The sequence below is a fragment of the Oryx dammah genome, unplaced genomic scaffold (genome assembly GCF_014754425.2).
Source record: "Oryx dammah isolate SB20612 unplaced genomic scaffold, SCBI_Odam_1.1 HiC_scaffold_12, whole genome shotgun sequence".
Taxonomy (NCBI): domain Eukaryota; kingdom Metazoa; phylum Chordata; class Mammalia; order Artiodactyla; family Bovidae; genus Oryx; species Oryx dammah.
The window spans coordinates 61,779,522-61,791,575 of NW_024070196.1; the positions used below are offsets into that span (position 1 = coordinate 61,779,522).

Genomic DNA, 12,054 nt, shown 5'->3' on the forward strand with positions numbered 1-12,054 from the left:
GTGTGTGGGCCCCTCCCTCCTGGAGCAGGGGGCAGCGGGAAGTCACCAGCCTGCCCCGCACACAGGCCCTGAGCCCGCCTGGGGCTATTCTCTTCTCCCTCTGGAGGGAGACACCCCAGGCCGGCAGCAGTGGTGCGCGTGTTCATCCCCTTCGTCTCCCATTAGGTGACACTGCTGAGCGTGGAGATGACTGCCCTGAAGGAGGAGAGAGACCGACTCAGAGTGACATCTGAGGACAAGGAGCCAGAGGAGCAGCTTCAGAAGGCCATCAGGGACCGAGACGAGGCCATTGCAAAGTGAGTAGGCACGACTTGTTTAACTTTAACTGCAGGCATTAGTAACGCGAGAATGTGCTCAGTCTTAGGTGTTAAATCATACAGAAGAACATAAAACTCAGAGTCTCCCTGCTGCTCGGGAATTCCTCACTCCCCATCCCATTCTTCTTCCCAGACAGACACTGCTGGTAAAAGTCGGGTATGCATTTTTTGCAGATTTTTTACATATGTGTATGCAGGTGTATATGCAATACAGTCTTTGTGGACTTTTTAAAAAATCAGTGAGATGATGCTCTCTACATGGGTTTGTTTTCACTTATATCTCAGCATTCCAGTTTCATTATGCGTGCTCAGTCGCTTCAGTCTCGTACGACTCTTTTCAACCCCATAGACTGTAGCCCACCAGGCTCCTCTGTCCATGGAATGCTCCAGGCAAAAATACTGGAGTGGGCCAATCTCATTTTACATACACACACACACACATAATTTTTGTTGTTGTTTTTGTTTTACTCTTCATCATAGACATTTTCAAGCATAAACGAAAGTAGAAAACATAAGACGAATTCCGACCTCCCTCCCTCTCAGTTTCAGTGCTGATGAAGAGCATGGCCAGTGTGGTTTCATCTGTAGCCATCCATTTCTTCCCCCTCCCCTTCTGGACCATGTTAAGGTGGATGGCGAGACATATCATCTCATCTGTAAACATTTTCACAGAAATCTCTACCAGAGAAAGACTCTTTATTGTAAAACACATGCCAGAAATATCACACACGAAAAACTTCAGTTTCTTAATATCATCTAGTATCCAATGTTCAAATTTCCCCAGTTGTCCCATAAATGTCTTTTCATACTTGATAAGAATCAGACGCCAAAGTCCACCATACTCTGTTAAGTTGTTATGTCCCAAAAGGTTGTAACTCTTCCCACTCTTTTTTTTTTCGATTTGCATTTATTGAAGAAACTGGCTCTCTTTAATTCATAGTTTTCCTACATTCTGAGTTTGACTGCATCCCCAGAGTGTCACTGAACATTTTTCTTTGTCTTTATTAATTTCTAGTAAACTGGGTCATTTTTAAATGATGTTTTGGGCTTTCTCTGGCAGAGAAGAAATGCATAAATGCATTCCTGTACGTTCAAAATATTTGGCAGTACAAAGGCAAAGACCATATTTATTTCCCATCCTCCTGAAAATTATCTTTGTCACACATTCAATCTGTCCTGTTTATTGAGTCTAAGGAGATAAAGGGTACTAAAGTACTAAAATTGCGTCTGCTTTGCAGGCTTTAATAACAACATCTGTGCATCACTTTACTGCTTACAAAGCATCCTTTAATCCTCCTAGCCACAGCAAGAAGTAGAGCTTTTTAATCCCAATTTTACAAATGAGGGCGTTTCCCCAGCATCACAGCCAGTGCTGATCACTGGCCTTCACCTCAGTCTCAGGCTCCTTTCCCCTTACCTCAGGGCTACTTGGCAGAAAGCTAAAAGGAGCTTATTTAAAAGAATTTGTAAATAGATACTATTTGACTTTTTTAAGAAGTAATATGACATTTTAATTTCTGACTTTAAAATTCCCCACATCTTCCCCTTTTCATTTTCATATACCATTGTCCCCTCCCTTCTGTTCTCTTCAGTCATTTCTATCACTTCCATTTTGGTTTTACTTTTGGGTCCCCTTTTCTGTCTGGTCAGAATCTCCTATCAAGTTGTCTTTCAATTTCCAGTTCATTTTGGAATTATCCTCGGTGAGAATCACAAACCTACACTATCTTTGCCATTCCTGATGGTTGTAGTTCAGCTCAGTCGTGTCCGACTCTTTGCGACCCCAAGAACTGCAGCACACCAGGCCTCCCTGTCCATCACCAACTCCCAGAGTTCACTCAAACTCATGTCCATCCAGTCGATGATGCTATCCAACCATCTCATCCTCTGTTGTCCCCTTCTCCTCCCGCCCTCCATCTTTTCCAGCATCAGGGTCTTTTCTAGTGAGTCAGTTCTTCACATCAGGTCGCCAAAGTATTGGAGTTTCAGCTTCAGCATCAGTCCTTCCAATGAATATTCAGGACTGATTTCCTTTAGGATGGACTGGTTGGATCTCCTTGCAGTCCAAGGGACTCTCAAGAGTCTTCTCCAATGGATGTACTTACTGAATAGTTGAATTTTTGTTCAGTTGCTCAATCGTTTCTGACTCTTTGCAACCCATGGACTGCAGCACGCCAGGCTTCCCTGTCCATCACCATCTCCCAAAGTTTGCTCAAACTCATGTCCATCAAGTCAGTGATGCCATCCAACCATCTCATTCTCTGTTGTCCCCTTCTCCTGCCCTCAGTCTTTCCCAGCATCAGGGTCTTTTCCAATGAGGCAGCTCTTCACATCAGGTGGCCAAAGTATTGGAGCTTCAGCATCAGTCCTTCCAAGGAATATTCAGGATTGATTCCCTTTAGGATTGACTGGTTTGATCTCCTTGCAGTCCAAGGGACTCTCAAGGGTCTTCTCCAACAGCACAGTTCAAAAGCATCAATTCTTCGGCACTCAACTTTCTTCACAGTCCAACTCTCACATCCATACCTGACCACTGGAAAAACCATAGCCTTGACTAGACGGACCTTTGTTAGCAAAGTAATGTCTCTGCTTTTGAATATGCTATCTAGGTTGCTCATAACTTTCCTTCCAAAGAGTAAGCGTCTTTTAATTTCATGGCTGCAATCACCATCTACAGTGATTTTGGAACCCCAAAAAATAAAGTCTGCCACTGTTTCCACTGTTTGCCCATCTATTTCCCATGAAGTGATGGGACCAGATGGAAAAACCATAGCTTTGACTATATAGACCTTTGTCAGCAAAGGAATGTCTCTGCTTTTTAATATGCTGTCTAGGTTTGTCATAGCTTTTCTTCCAAGGAGCAAGAGTCTTTTAATTTCATGACTTCAGTCACCGTCTGCAGTGATTTTAGAGCCCAAGAAAATTAAGTCTGTTGCTGTTTCCATTGTTTCCCCAACTATTTGCCATGAAATGATGGGACCAGATGCCATAATCTTTGGTTTTTGAATGTTGAGTTTTAAGCCAGCTTTTTCACTCTTCTCTCTCACCTCATCAAGAGGCTCTTTAGTTCCTCTTCACTTTCTGCCATAAGGATGGTGTCATCAGCATATCCGAGGTTACTGATATTTCTCCCAGCAGTCTTGATTCCAGCTTGTGCTTCATCCAGCCCAGCATTTCTCATGATGTACTCTGCATATAAGTTAAATAAGCAGGGTGACAATATACAGCCTTGATGTACTCCTTTCCTAATTTGGAACCAGTCCATGTCCGGTTCTAACTGTTGCTTCTTGACCTGCATACAGGTTTCACAGGAGGCAGGTAAGGTGGCCTGGTATTCCCATCTCTTGAAGAATTTTCCACAGGTTGCTGCTATTCATACAGTCAAAGGCTTTAGTGTAGTCAATGAAGCAGAAGTAGATGTTTTTCTGGAACTCTCTTGCTTTCTCTGTGATCCAACAGATGTTGGCAATTTTATTTCTGGTTCCTCTGCCTTTTCTAAATCCAGCTTGAACATCTGGAAGTTCATGGTTCATGTACTGTTGAAGCCTGGCTTGGAGAATTTTGAGCATTATTTTGCTAGTGTGTGAGATGAGCACAATTGTATGGTAGTTTGAGCATTCTTTGGCATTGCCTTTTTGGGGGATTGGAATGAAAACTGACCTTTTCCAGTCCTGTGCCCAATGCTGCATTTTCCAAATTTGCTGGCATATTGAGTGCAGCACTTTGACAGCATCATCATTTAGGATTTGAAATAGCTCAACTGGAATTCCATCACCTCCACTAGCTTTGTTCATAGTTGATGCTTCCTAAGGCCCACTTGACTTCGCACTCCAAGATGTCTGGCTCTAGGTGAGTGATCACATTATCCTGATTATCTGGGTCATTAAGATCTTTTTTGTATAGTTCTTCTTTGTATTCTTCCCACCTCTTCTTAATATCTTCTGCTTCTGTTAGGTCCATACCATTTCTGTCCATTGTGCCAGCCTTTGCATAAAATGTTCCCTTAGTGTCTCTAATTTTCTTGAAGTGATCTCTAGTCTTTCCCACTCTATTAATTTCCTCTATTTCTCTGTATTGTTCACTTAGGAAGGCTTTCTTTATCTCTCCTTGCTGTTCTTTGGAAGTCTGCATTTGGATGGGTTTATCTTTCCTTTTCTCCTTTGCCTTTCGCTTCTCTTTTCTCAGCTATTTGCAAGGCCTCCTCAGACAACCAGTTTGCCTTTTTGCATTTCTTCTTCTTGGGGATGGTTTTGATCACCACCTCCTATATAACGTTATGAACCTCTGTCCATAGTTCTTCAGGCCCTCTGTCTATCAGATCTAATCCCTTGAACCTGTTTGTCACTTCCACTGTAAGGGACTTGATTTAGGTTGTACCTTAATGGCACAGTGGTTTTCCCTATTTTTTTCAATTTAAGTCTGAATTTTGCAATAAGGAGTTCATGATCTGAGCCACAGTCAGCCCCTGGTCTTGTTTTTGCTGACTGTATAGTTTCTCCGTCTTTGACTGCACAGAACATAATCAGTCTGATTTCGGTATTGACCATCTGGTGATATCCATGTGTAGCGTTGTCTCTTGTGTTGTTGAATAGCAGTGTGGTATTTTGGAGTGAGACCATAGAAAGGGTGAAATTGTGTCAAACAATTAGGGAGTAAAATGGTAAAATTAGGGTGCTAGTTGTGGAAACCCAGTAAGTTAGAAGCGGAGTCTGGTTTGTCAGCTTCTCTCAGCTGGAGAAGCAAGAGAGCTGGCCATCAGGCTCTGACCACCCTCTGTCATCTGTGCAGGAGGTGGGGGATACAGACAGAGAAAGTGCCAGGGTGTAGGAGAGCAGAAGAAACAAGTTGTCCCGTCCCCTCCATTAAAATGAGTGTGCCTAGCTCCAACACCCGGGTGACAGGAAGTTACAAGTCTCCGTGGAACCTTGAAATGCATGCCCTTGCCTGCTGCCCACGGAGGCCAAGTCAGCCTCCTGGGGTCTGACTGATCAGATTTGTGAGTTCTCCCTCCTGAGTAGGAAGGGTTTTGGAGTGAGGACCTGTCCTTCCTGGCCCTGCCCTTAGAGTGTTAGATCACTCCAGGAGGGTTCTTTTTCTCTCCCTCACAAATGAAATTCTGGGTATACAGAATTAAGACGAAACCTAAGGAATCATTGAAGTGTGGGACAACCATACATTTGTGTAGGGCCGAGAATCCCAGAGACGGGGGAGCCTGGTGGGCCGCCATCTATGCGGTTGCACAGAGTTGGACACGACTGAAGTGACTTAGCAGCAGCAGTAAGAGTTTTATATACGTCATCTCTGATCTTGGCTGCATTTTAGAATCTTACCCGCCCCCAACCCCAGGGCCCTATCCAGAACAATTCTTCAGTCTGAACCTTCAGTCTGGGTTTGGGGCAGCTCCCACCCCATGATTCTAATATGCAATAAGGGTGAGACTCGCCCCCAAGAAGAATAACTTCCCTCTCTTCACTGGACAGCAAAAACCTTAAGGTGTTCAGAAAAGTTAACAATTTTATCTCCTTTCAGGTGAAAGGTCCTCAGTGAAAAGAAATCCCGGGCTGGCATCTGCCTTACACAGCCAGAGGGCTCAGTTGCTATTGGTTTCATTTATACAAGGAATTCGTCTAACCCTTTGAAATATTCCTTTTTAAAACTGATTAATGTATTGATCAGGGGCTTCTACAGCTTTGTTTTCCTTGTTTTGTGCTTTCTCATGAATGATAAGCTCCAAAGATGCCCTAAGTGAGCAAACGTTCCGAGGGTGCCATCCCAGGCTGTGACTGACACCTAGGCCCCCAAGGTGGGCCCAGCTCGAGGGCTTTCCGGAAGGAAAGGGTTCCCGTCTGTGCCCGGCGGGCCGCAGCTGTCGCTGGACCTGTGCCCCTCCAGCGGAGGCGTTAGTCAGCACATTCCAGGGTCTTCAGGCTGCTCGTGGCGCCACCTGCCGGGAGACGCCTGTAAGCTCAGGAGGCTTCCCTGTCGCGGGGCGCCGGGGGTTTGCGCTGACTTTCCAGGACCGTGGGGTGGGCCCTCTGGGCGTCCGTGGCAACCGGCGCCAGGCAAGGATTTCTGCCGTCGCGACCAGCCAATGGCAGCAGCCGTGACGGGAGCAGCTTGCGGCACTTGAGACCCCGGCGCTCATTGGCCAGGCTCGGCTCCTGTCCAGGCAGCCGCAGTGCGGGTGGGCGGACCCGCTGTGAGCGGCCTGGAGAGTCCGGGATGGGCGGTCGGGACGCCGGCCTGGAGTCCCAGGGTGTAGAGGGAGGTGACCAATTGCTTGGTGGACTTGAGGCCACAGAGGAAGTGCTGGTCGCGCGGTAGGCCGAACGGTTCACCCCTACTGCCTTCTGGTCGAGCTTGGCTTTGACGGGGGCTGGGCAGCCTCTGAGGGTTGGTCCTCACAACGCCATGCACATTGGTCTATGGCCCTGGGTGATGAGATCCGTCTTAGTTTTGCCCTTTTGATGTGAAAAGTATCAGTCCCTGAAGGACTAAATACTCATTTGGCAGCTGGAAAACCACTGCCACCTTATAGAAGGTGCCCAGCTAAGGCTCTGCCACTTTATTCCCATTACCTGGCATCCCTGCAAAGTTACCTTTTGCATTGAATAACCATGGTTTAGGAATGCTGGGGAAAGTGAACAAAGTATGTAAAACACATCAAAATGTGCAAATACAAAATGCAGAAGTGTGGGAGCAATTACTCATCAATGGTCATCATCCCAAGAGAACCAAGTAGACATTTTTGGGTGTGACCTTCAAATATACACCGGCAGGTTTTCTTTTACAAAGCTAGTAACATATGTGACCTTGTCTCTTGGTTCTTTTTTACACTCAGCATAAATCACGAGTGTTTCCCCACTGTCAGTAAATATTCAACATTGTGGTTGTTACTGGGAGGTGACTGTATTCCATCATATAATTTGCCATGGGTCCCCTAATTGTTGGCTACAGTGATTAGCTGAGCTGTGCAGCACTGTGTGGCTGCCAGTGCACACACCCTCAAAAGAGGGGGTTGCTAGTGGAAAGGGGGCACCAATGGGTTAAGTCCATCTTCCATGGGGACTGGTCTTTTGGGGGAAAGATGAAGGCAGCAGCCCCTTAGTGCTGTGAGAGGTCTTTGATCTCTGGGTTCCAGTCCTGATTTAAGTATCCTTCTCTCTTAATCACTTTAAGATAGCGGTCTGATAATCCTTTCACCTACAGCTTGTTTATGAAAGTTGAGAAAATGTGTATGAAAGCATGTTGCACAACTTTCCAGGCCTCTAGAAGTAACACTGTAGTTACAGTTACTGTTTGTTGTGAGTCTGGGGTCAGAGACTGTTTCCTTATCCCATGGACGCCGGGTGCCCCAGGCAGAGGACCTGACGCTCTGGCACAGGGTGTCGGCGCTCACCCCAGCTTGTGTGTTTCCAGGAAGAACGCTGTGGAGCTGGAACTCGCCAAGTGCAAGATGGACATGATGTCTCTCAACAGCCAGCTGCTGGATGCCATTCAGCAAAAACTGAACCTCTCGCAGCAGCTTGAGGCTTGGCAGGTAAAGGAGTCTGTGAATCCAGGCTGAGTGTAAGGATGGGTTTGTTACTGGAGGGTCCCGTGTGTGCAGGTGAGCAGTGACTCGTCTTCGCTGGGTAAGAGTTGGGGTTCCAGGCCCCAGGCCCTGAGTGCCTGGAGGAAGCCGCTCTCAAGATTGAGGAACCCGGCTGTGCCGACCTCCAGACTTGAACAGGGGCCTCCTTCAGCCGCTTGCCTTGGCTTTGTTGAAATTAGCTCTAAAGATACTGCTGTCAACACTGAGGGCCCAGGAAGCCCTGTATGACTGACTGGAAATTCATTACTGGATGCATGTCGTTCAGGCACCCTTGGGTTGTTAGCGGCCGCTGCTCTTCCCTTTCTCAGAGGCCAGCTTCCTTCTTCCACACAGCACCGTCCTGGTGCAGGTCCGGGGAAAGTGAGTCAGCGTGTCCGTCTCTAGCACCACGGGTGTCAGGGTCCAGTCAGCCTGCCCTGTCCCAGGCCCCGACGCGCTCCCCACTGGGCCAGGGCCACGACTTGCTTTTTGTTAATGAGATTACGGAAGTACAATTTCAGGATATGGGTGTAACCATTCATGTTTCTCCCCAAGAAATCCTAACTGGACAGATGAAAAGGCCCCTGCAGCTTTCCCAGGCAGGGCCCTGCCCGGCTGGCTGCAGGCGCGCCGGGGTCCCCCCACCCCAAGAGCTGCTCCCCGCCTCCCAGCCCGCCATGTCCTGGCTCACTGCATCTGTTCTTCTCTTTTCTCTCGGCTACAGTTTGCTTCCTCAGGGCTTTTTACTATCTGGCTCCTTTGGTTTCTGATCTAGTGGCCTTTCTCAGTTCCCGTATCAACAGCTTTAGTTGTACACCCCTCCTGCCTTTGAGGTGAGCTCAAGCCCTCATCCCCTCCCGTCCCCTCCCGCCATCACGGTCCCGCCCCGCCCCCTCCCTCGTGGTCACCATGTCGTGTCGGTGCCAGCGTCATCTCGTCCAGTGTGCCATGCCATCGCGCCCCGGCCTCCCCCGCCCTCCACCGGCACGTCCGTGAGCGCGAGCGCAGCAGCACGTGGCCCGGGCCTGACAGGCTGACCTGGCTGACGCTGGTTTCTTGGTTCCACCTCCTCACAAGTGGGCTGTTTTATAGACGTGACCTAGCATGGAGTTACGAGCAGCTTGTGTGTGTATCAAGTTTTGATGTGATAGATTTCATGGAATTTCTTTGCTGAATCTTACAGTCTAAAAAAATGCAGTTTGCAGTGTACCAGAAGAAACACTGGCAGCTTTGAAAGGGTTTATCTCTGAAGGACCCTGTGACGTTCCTAAAGTTGCATTTAATGTAGATCTTATGGCAGCGTCCCAAGAACAGAGCACTGGGCCGAGGATTTGACACTGGGACCTTCAAAGTGAGGACCGTGTCACTTGACGAGGAGTGGGTGTAGGTGGGAAGTTGTATGTGAAGAAAGAAGGGGCGGGGAGGAAGGCAGGAGAGCGGGCCGTAAGCGAAGGGTCTGCCCGCCGCCACCTGGTGACACACTCAGGAAACCTGCAGAGACGTCTGAGTGACCGCGAGCTTGGGTGAGTGTGTGGGAGGTGATGGACAAGCTGGTCAGCCAGCGGCCCCGCCGGCCCACTTCCTGCACTCACCGAAGGACCGGCTGCTCCGGCCTCAGGAACACCCGCCCCGTGCGGCCTCCGCGTGTGTGCCCGCAGATGCAGCAGCTGACTCGCTCCAGCATTCAGCCCACAGCTCAGTCTTTTCACTAGGACATCCCAGAGCCCACCCCCCCGGCTTTAGGGTAAAGCAGCCGGGCAGATGCTTGTGTTTCTGGCTGATGTTACTAGACTGGGCTGCTTGTTTCTAAACCAGGACTTTTCCTGGTCTGTTAGCGGCTCTGTCCTGCACAGACTCAGTCCAGCGAGGAGAGCGGAGCTGCTCTGTCCAGCAGCTGCCGTGGGGTAAGAGCTGGTTCTGTGAGGCGAAGTCCGGGTGGAGGGAACATCTCTGTAGTTAGCTCGCCGGAGGGAGAGGCGCGGCGGCCTCACTGAGGAAGCGCTGAGGCTGGAGCACGACAAGCCTTGAACGTGGCGACGCCCCAGCCTCCACCAAACGGGCCCATCCGTAGGGGCTGAGCGTGGGTGGTGGTCGGCAAGGAGGCTCAAGGGAGCCTCCATCTTGCACGCGGGCCTGCCAGGGGCGCATGGGCGCCGGCAGCTCGTGCTGGCAGGACTCTGAAGGGGGCAGAGGGGCAAGAAAAGCCCCAAGGCCAGGCTGTGAGGCTGGAGGGCTGGTGGTGGCCGAGGCCGCCCTGGGGCTGCAGGAGGGGGACCAGGTGAGAGGGGAGCACTTGGCCCCGAGACACACGGGAAGCAGGGTCGAGGGGGCTGCCCGCAGGCTGGGTGGGGCTGGGGGCGACGGCCAGGCACCAGCGGCGGCCCAGCGGCGGCCGCTCCCGGGGCCACAGGGACACAGCTGGTCCCGGGTTGGCCCTGGAGTAACACCGCGCAGCCAGCCAGGCCCTGGGAGGCCGGAGGGCGGGCTGTGCAGCTGTGCGGTGCTTCTTGGTCTTGGGTCAGGGCAGCCGTGGCTGCAGCCGCTCGCTCACGTCCCCGCCATCCTCTCCTCTCGTGCTGCCCCGCTCCACCGCCTCCCCAGCCTGTCCCGCGCCAGGTCAGCATCCTCACCCCACCCGTCTGCCCGCAGGATGACATGCACAGGGTCATTGACCGGCAGCTGATGGACACGCACCTGAAGGAACGCAGCCGGCCTCCCGCCACCCTCTCCCGGGCCCCGGGCCTGGCGCGTGGGGACGAGCCCAGCACCGCTGAAGGCAAACGGCTCTTCTCGTTCTTCAGGAAGATTTAAACCGGGAAGAGTCAGGCCAGCAAGGACGGGCACACTGACACCGACTCAAATGGGGGCGTGGGCCAGCGCCCAGGGCAGCACGTGTGCCCGCCGGCCCCGCCGCACTAGGCCGGGCTCAGTGGCCGCACTGCCCACTCGCCCGGGGGCTGCTTCCTTAGGAGGCCCCGCCGCCTCTGAAGGCGGCTCTCACCGGGGCGGTCCGAGCCATGTCCCCACTGCCTGGCCCATCCTGGGGTCCACCGCCGCGGGGCGGGGCTCAGGCTTTCAGAGCGGCTGCCATGCTTGGCTCCAGGCACCGCTGCCCTTCTGCTCTGGAGCAGGGAGAGAAGCGGAGGCCCACTCTGCGTGCCCCTGAGGCCCCGGCTGCCCACCACGGGGGCCTCATCCTGCTGGGCACCAGGCCCGGGCCTGGACCCCGTCCTCCCACAGCCTTGGCCCAGGAGGCAGCCCCTCACCCGCGTGCATGCACCCCCGGGCCCGGAGCCCCGGCCTGTGGGCCTGACAGCTGGCCCTTCTGGCCACAGCGGGCCCAGCCGTGGCTGAGGCTGTCCCCAGCCTCAGAGGAAGCAGGGCCTGCCTCCCTGCGCGCTGCTGCAGGCCTTCCTCCTCGGCAGGGCCTTCTGCGGGCTCAGCCCTCTCCCGTTCCCGGTGCCGGGCAGAAGGCGGCGCTCCAGCCCCCGGCCCCCGGCAGCGCGCAGGGCCCGCATACCCAAGTTCTCGGCTAGGCCGAGCACGCCCAGGCCACAGGACGGCTCCAAAGGGGTCTGCGCTCAGCCACGCCGACAGGCAGCGTTGGCTCCACAGGGTGGACGCCTCTAGAAACTGCCCACCAGGCCCACGGAAGGTCACCCCAGCGGCCTCCTGCTCCTGCTCGTCCTCAGCAAGCGCTTCACCTTCTCTGCTGAGGCCCCGACGCGGACTCAAGAGGCCCCGGGCTGAGGCCGCCCTCAAGCTGCTTTACAAGGATCATCTTCCTCCCTCACGGGGAAAGCACAGCAGGGATGAGTGGAAAGAATGTACCTACAGATATGTACAGACACAGTGCTGTACAGACACAGTGCTGTAATTTTGTATGTAGCAACCATGTAAATACATGTATGGATTTTATAATATACATATTATATATGAATCTATAAAGGCATATTTTTAGAAAAACAGCACACCACTGCTTCTTTTGAAAATAGTCTAAGAATAAAATGAATTTCTACAGAGCTTCCCGCCTCAGTCACTGGGTACCTGGGGCGGTGTCTGGACAGAAGGCAAAGTACAATTTCAATCCGCTGGCTGATTATGCAAAGGCAGAGTCTCCCACGCCCCTGGGAGGTCACCTCATACATTGGTACCAAGTCAGTG

The 12,054-nt window shown here is 51.7% G+C and overlaps 1 protein-coding gene across 3 annotated transcripts in view; it reads left to right on the forward strand.

Moving 5' to 3' along the window:
* LOC120871145 (BICD family-like cargo adapter 1) overlaps positions 1-11,913 on the forward strand; it is an 82,115-nt gene extending 70,202 nt beyond the window's left edge. For 2 of the 3 annotated variants that reach the window (XM_040250861.1, XM_040250860.1), the window contains 3 exons: positions 166-296; positions 7,737-7,857; positions 10,540-11,913. In XM_040250861.1, coding sequence (XP_040106795.1) covers positions 166-296; positions 7,737-7,857; positions 10,540-10,701 — 414 coding nt within the window. In that variant the 3' untranslated portion in view covers positions 10,702-11,913. Of the gene's footprint in view, positions 1-165; positions 297-7,736; positions 7,858-8,614; positions 8,724-10,539 lie in introns of all 3 variants that reach the window. The other variant, XR_005722971.1, reaches the window with a different exon arrangement.
* The last annotated feature ends 141 nt before the right edge of the window (positions 11,914-12,054 follow it).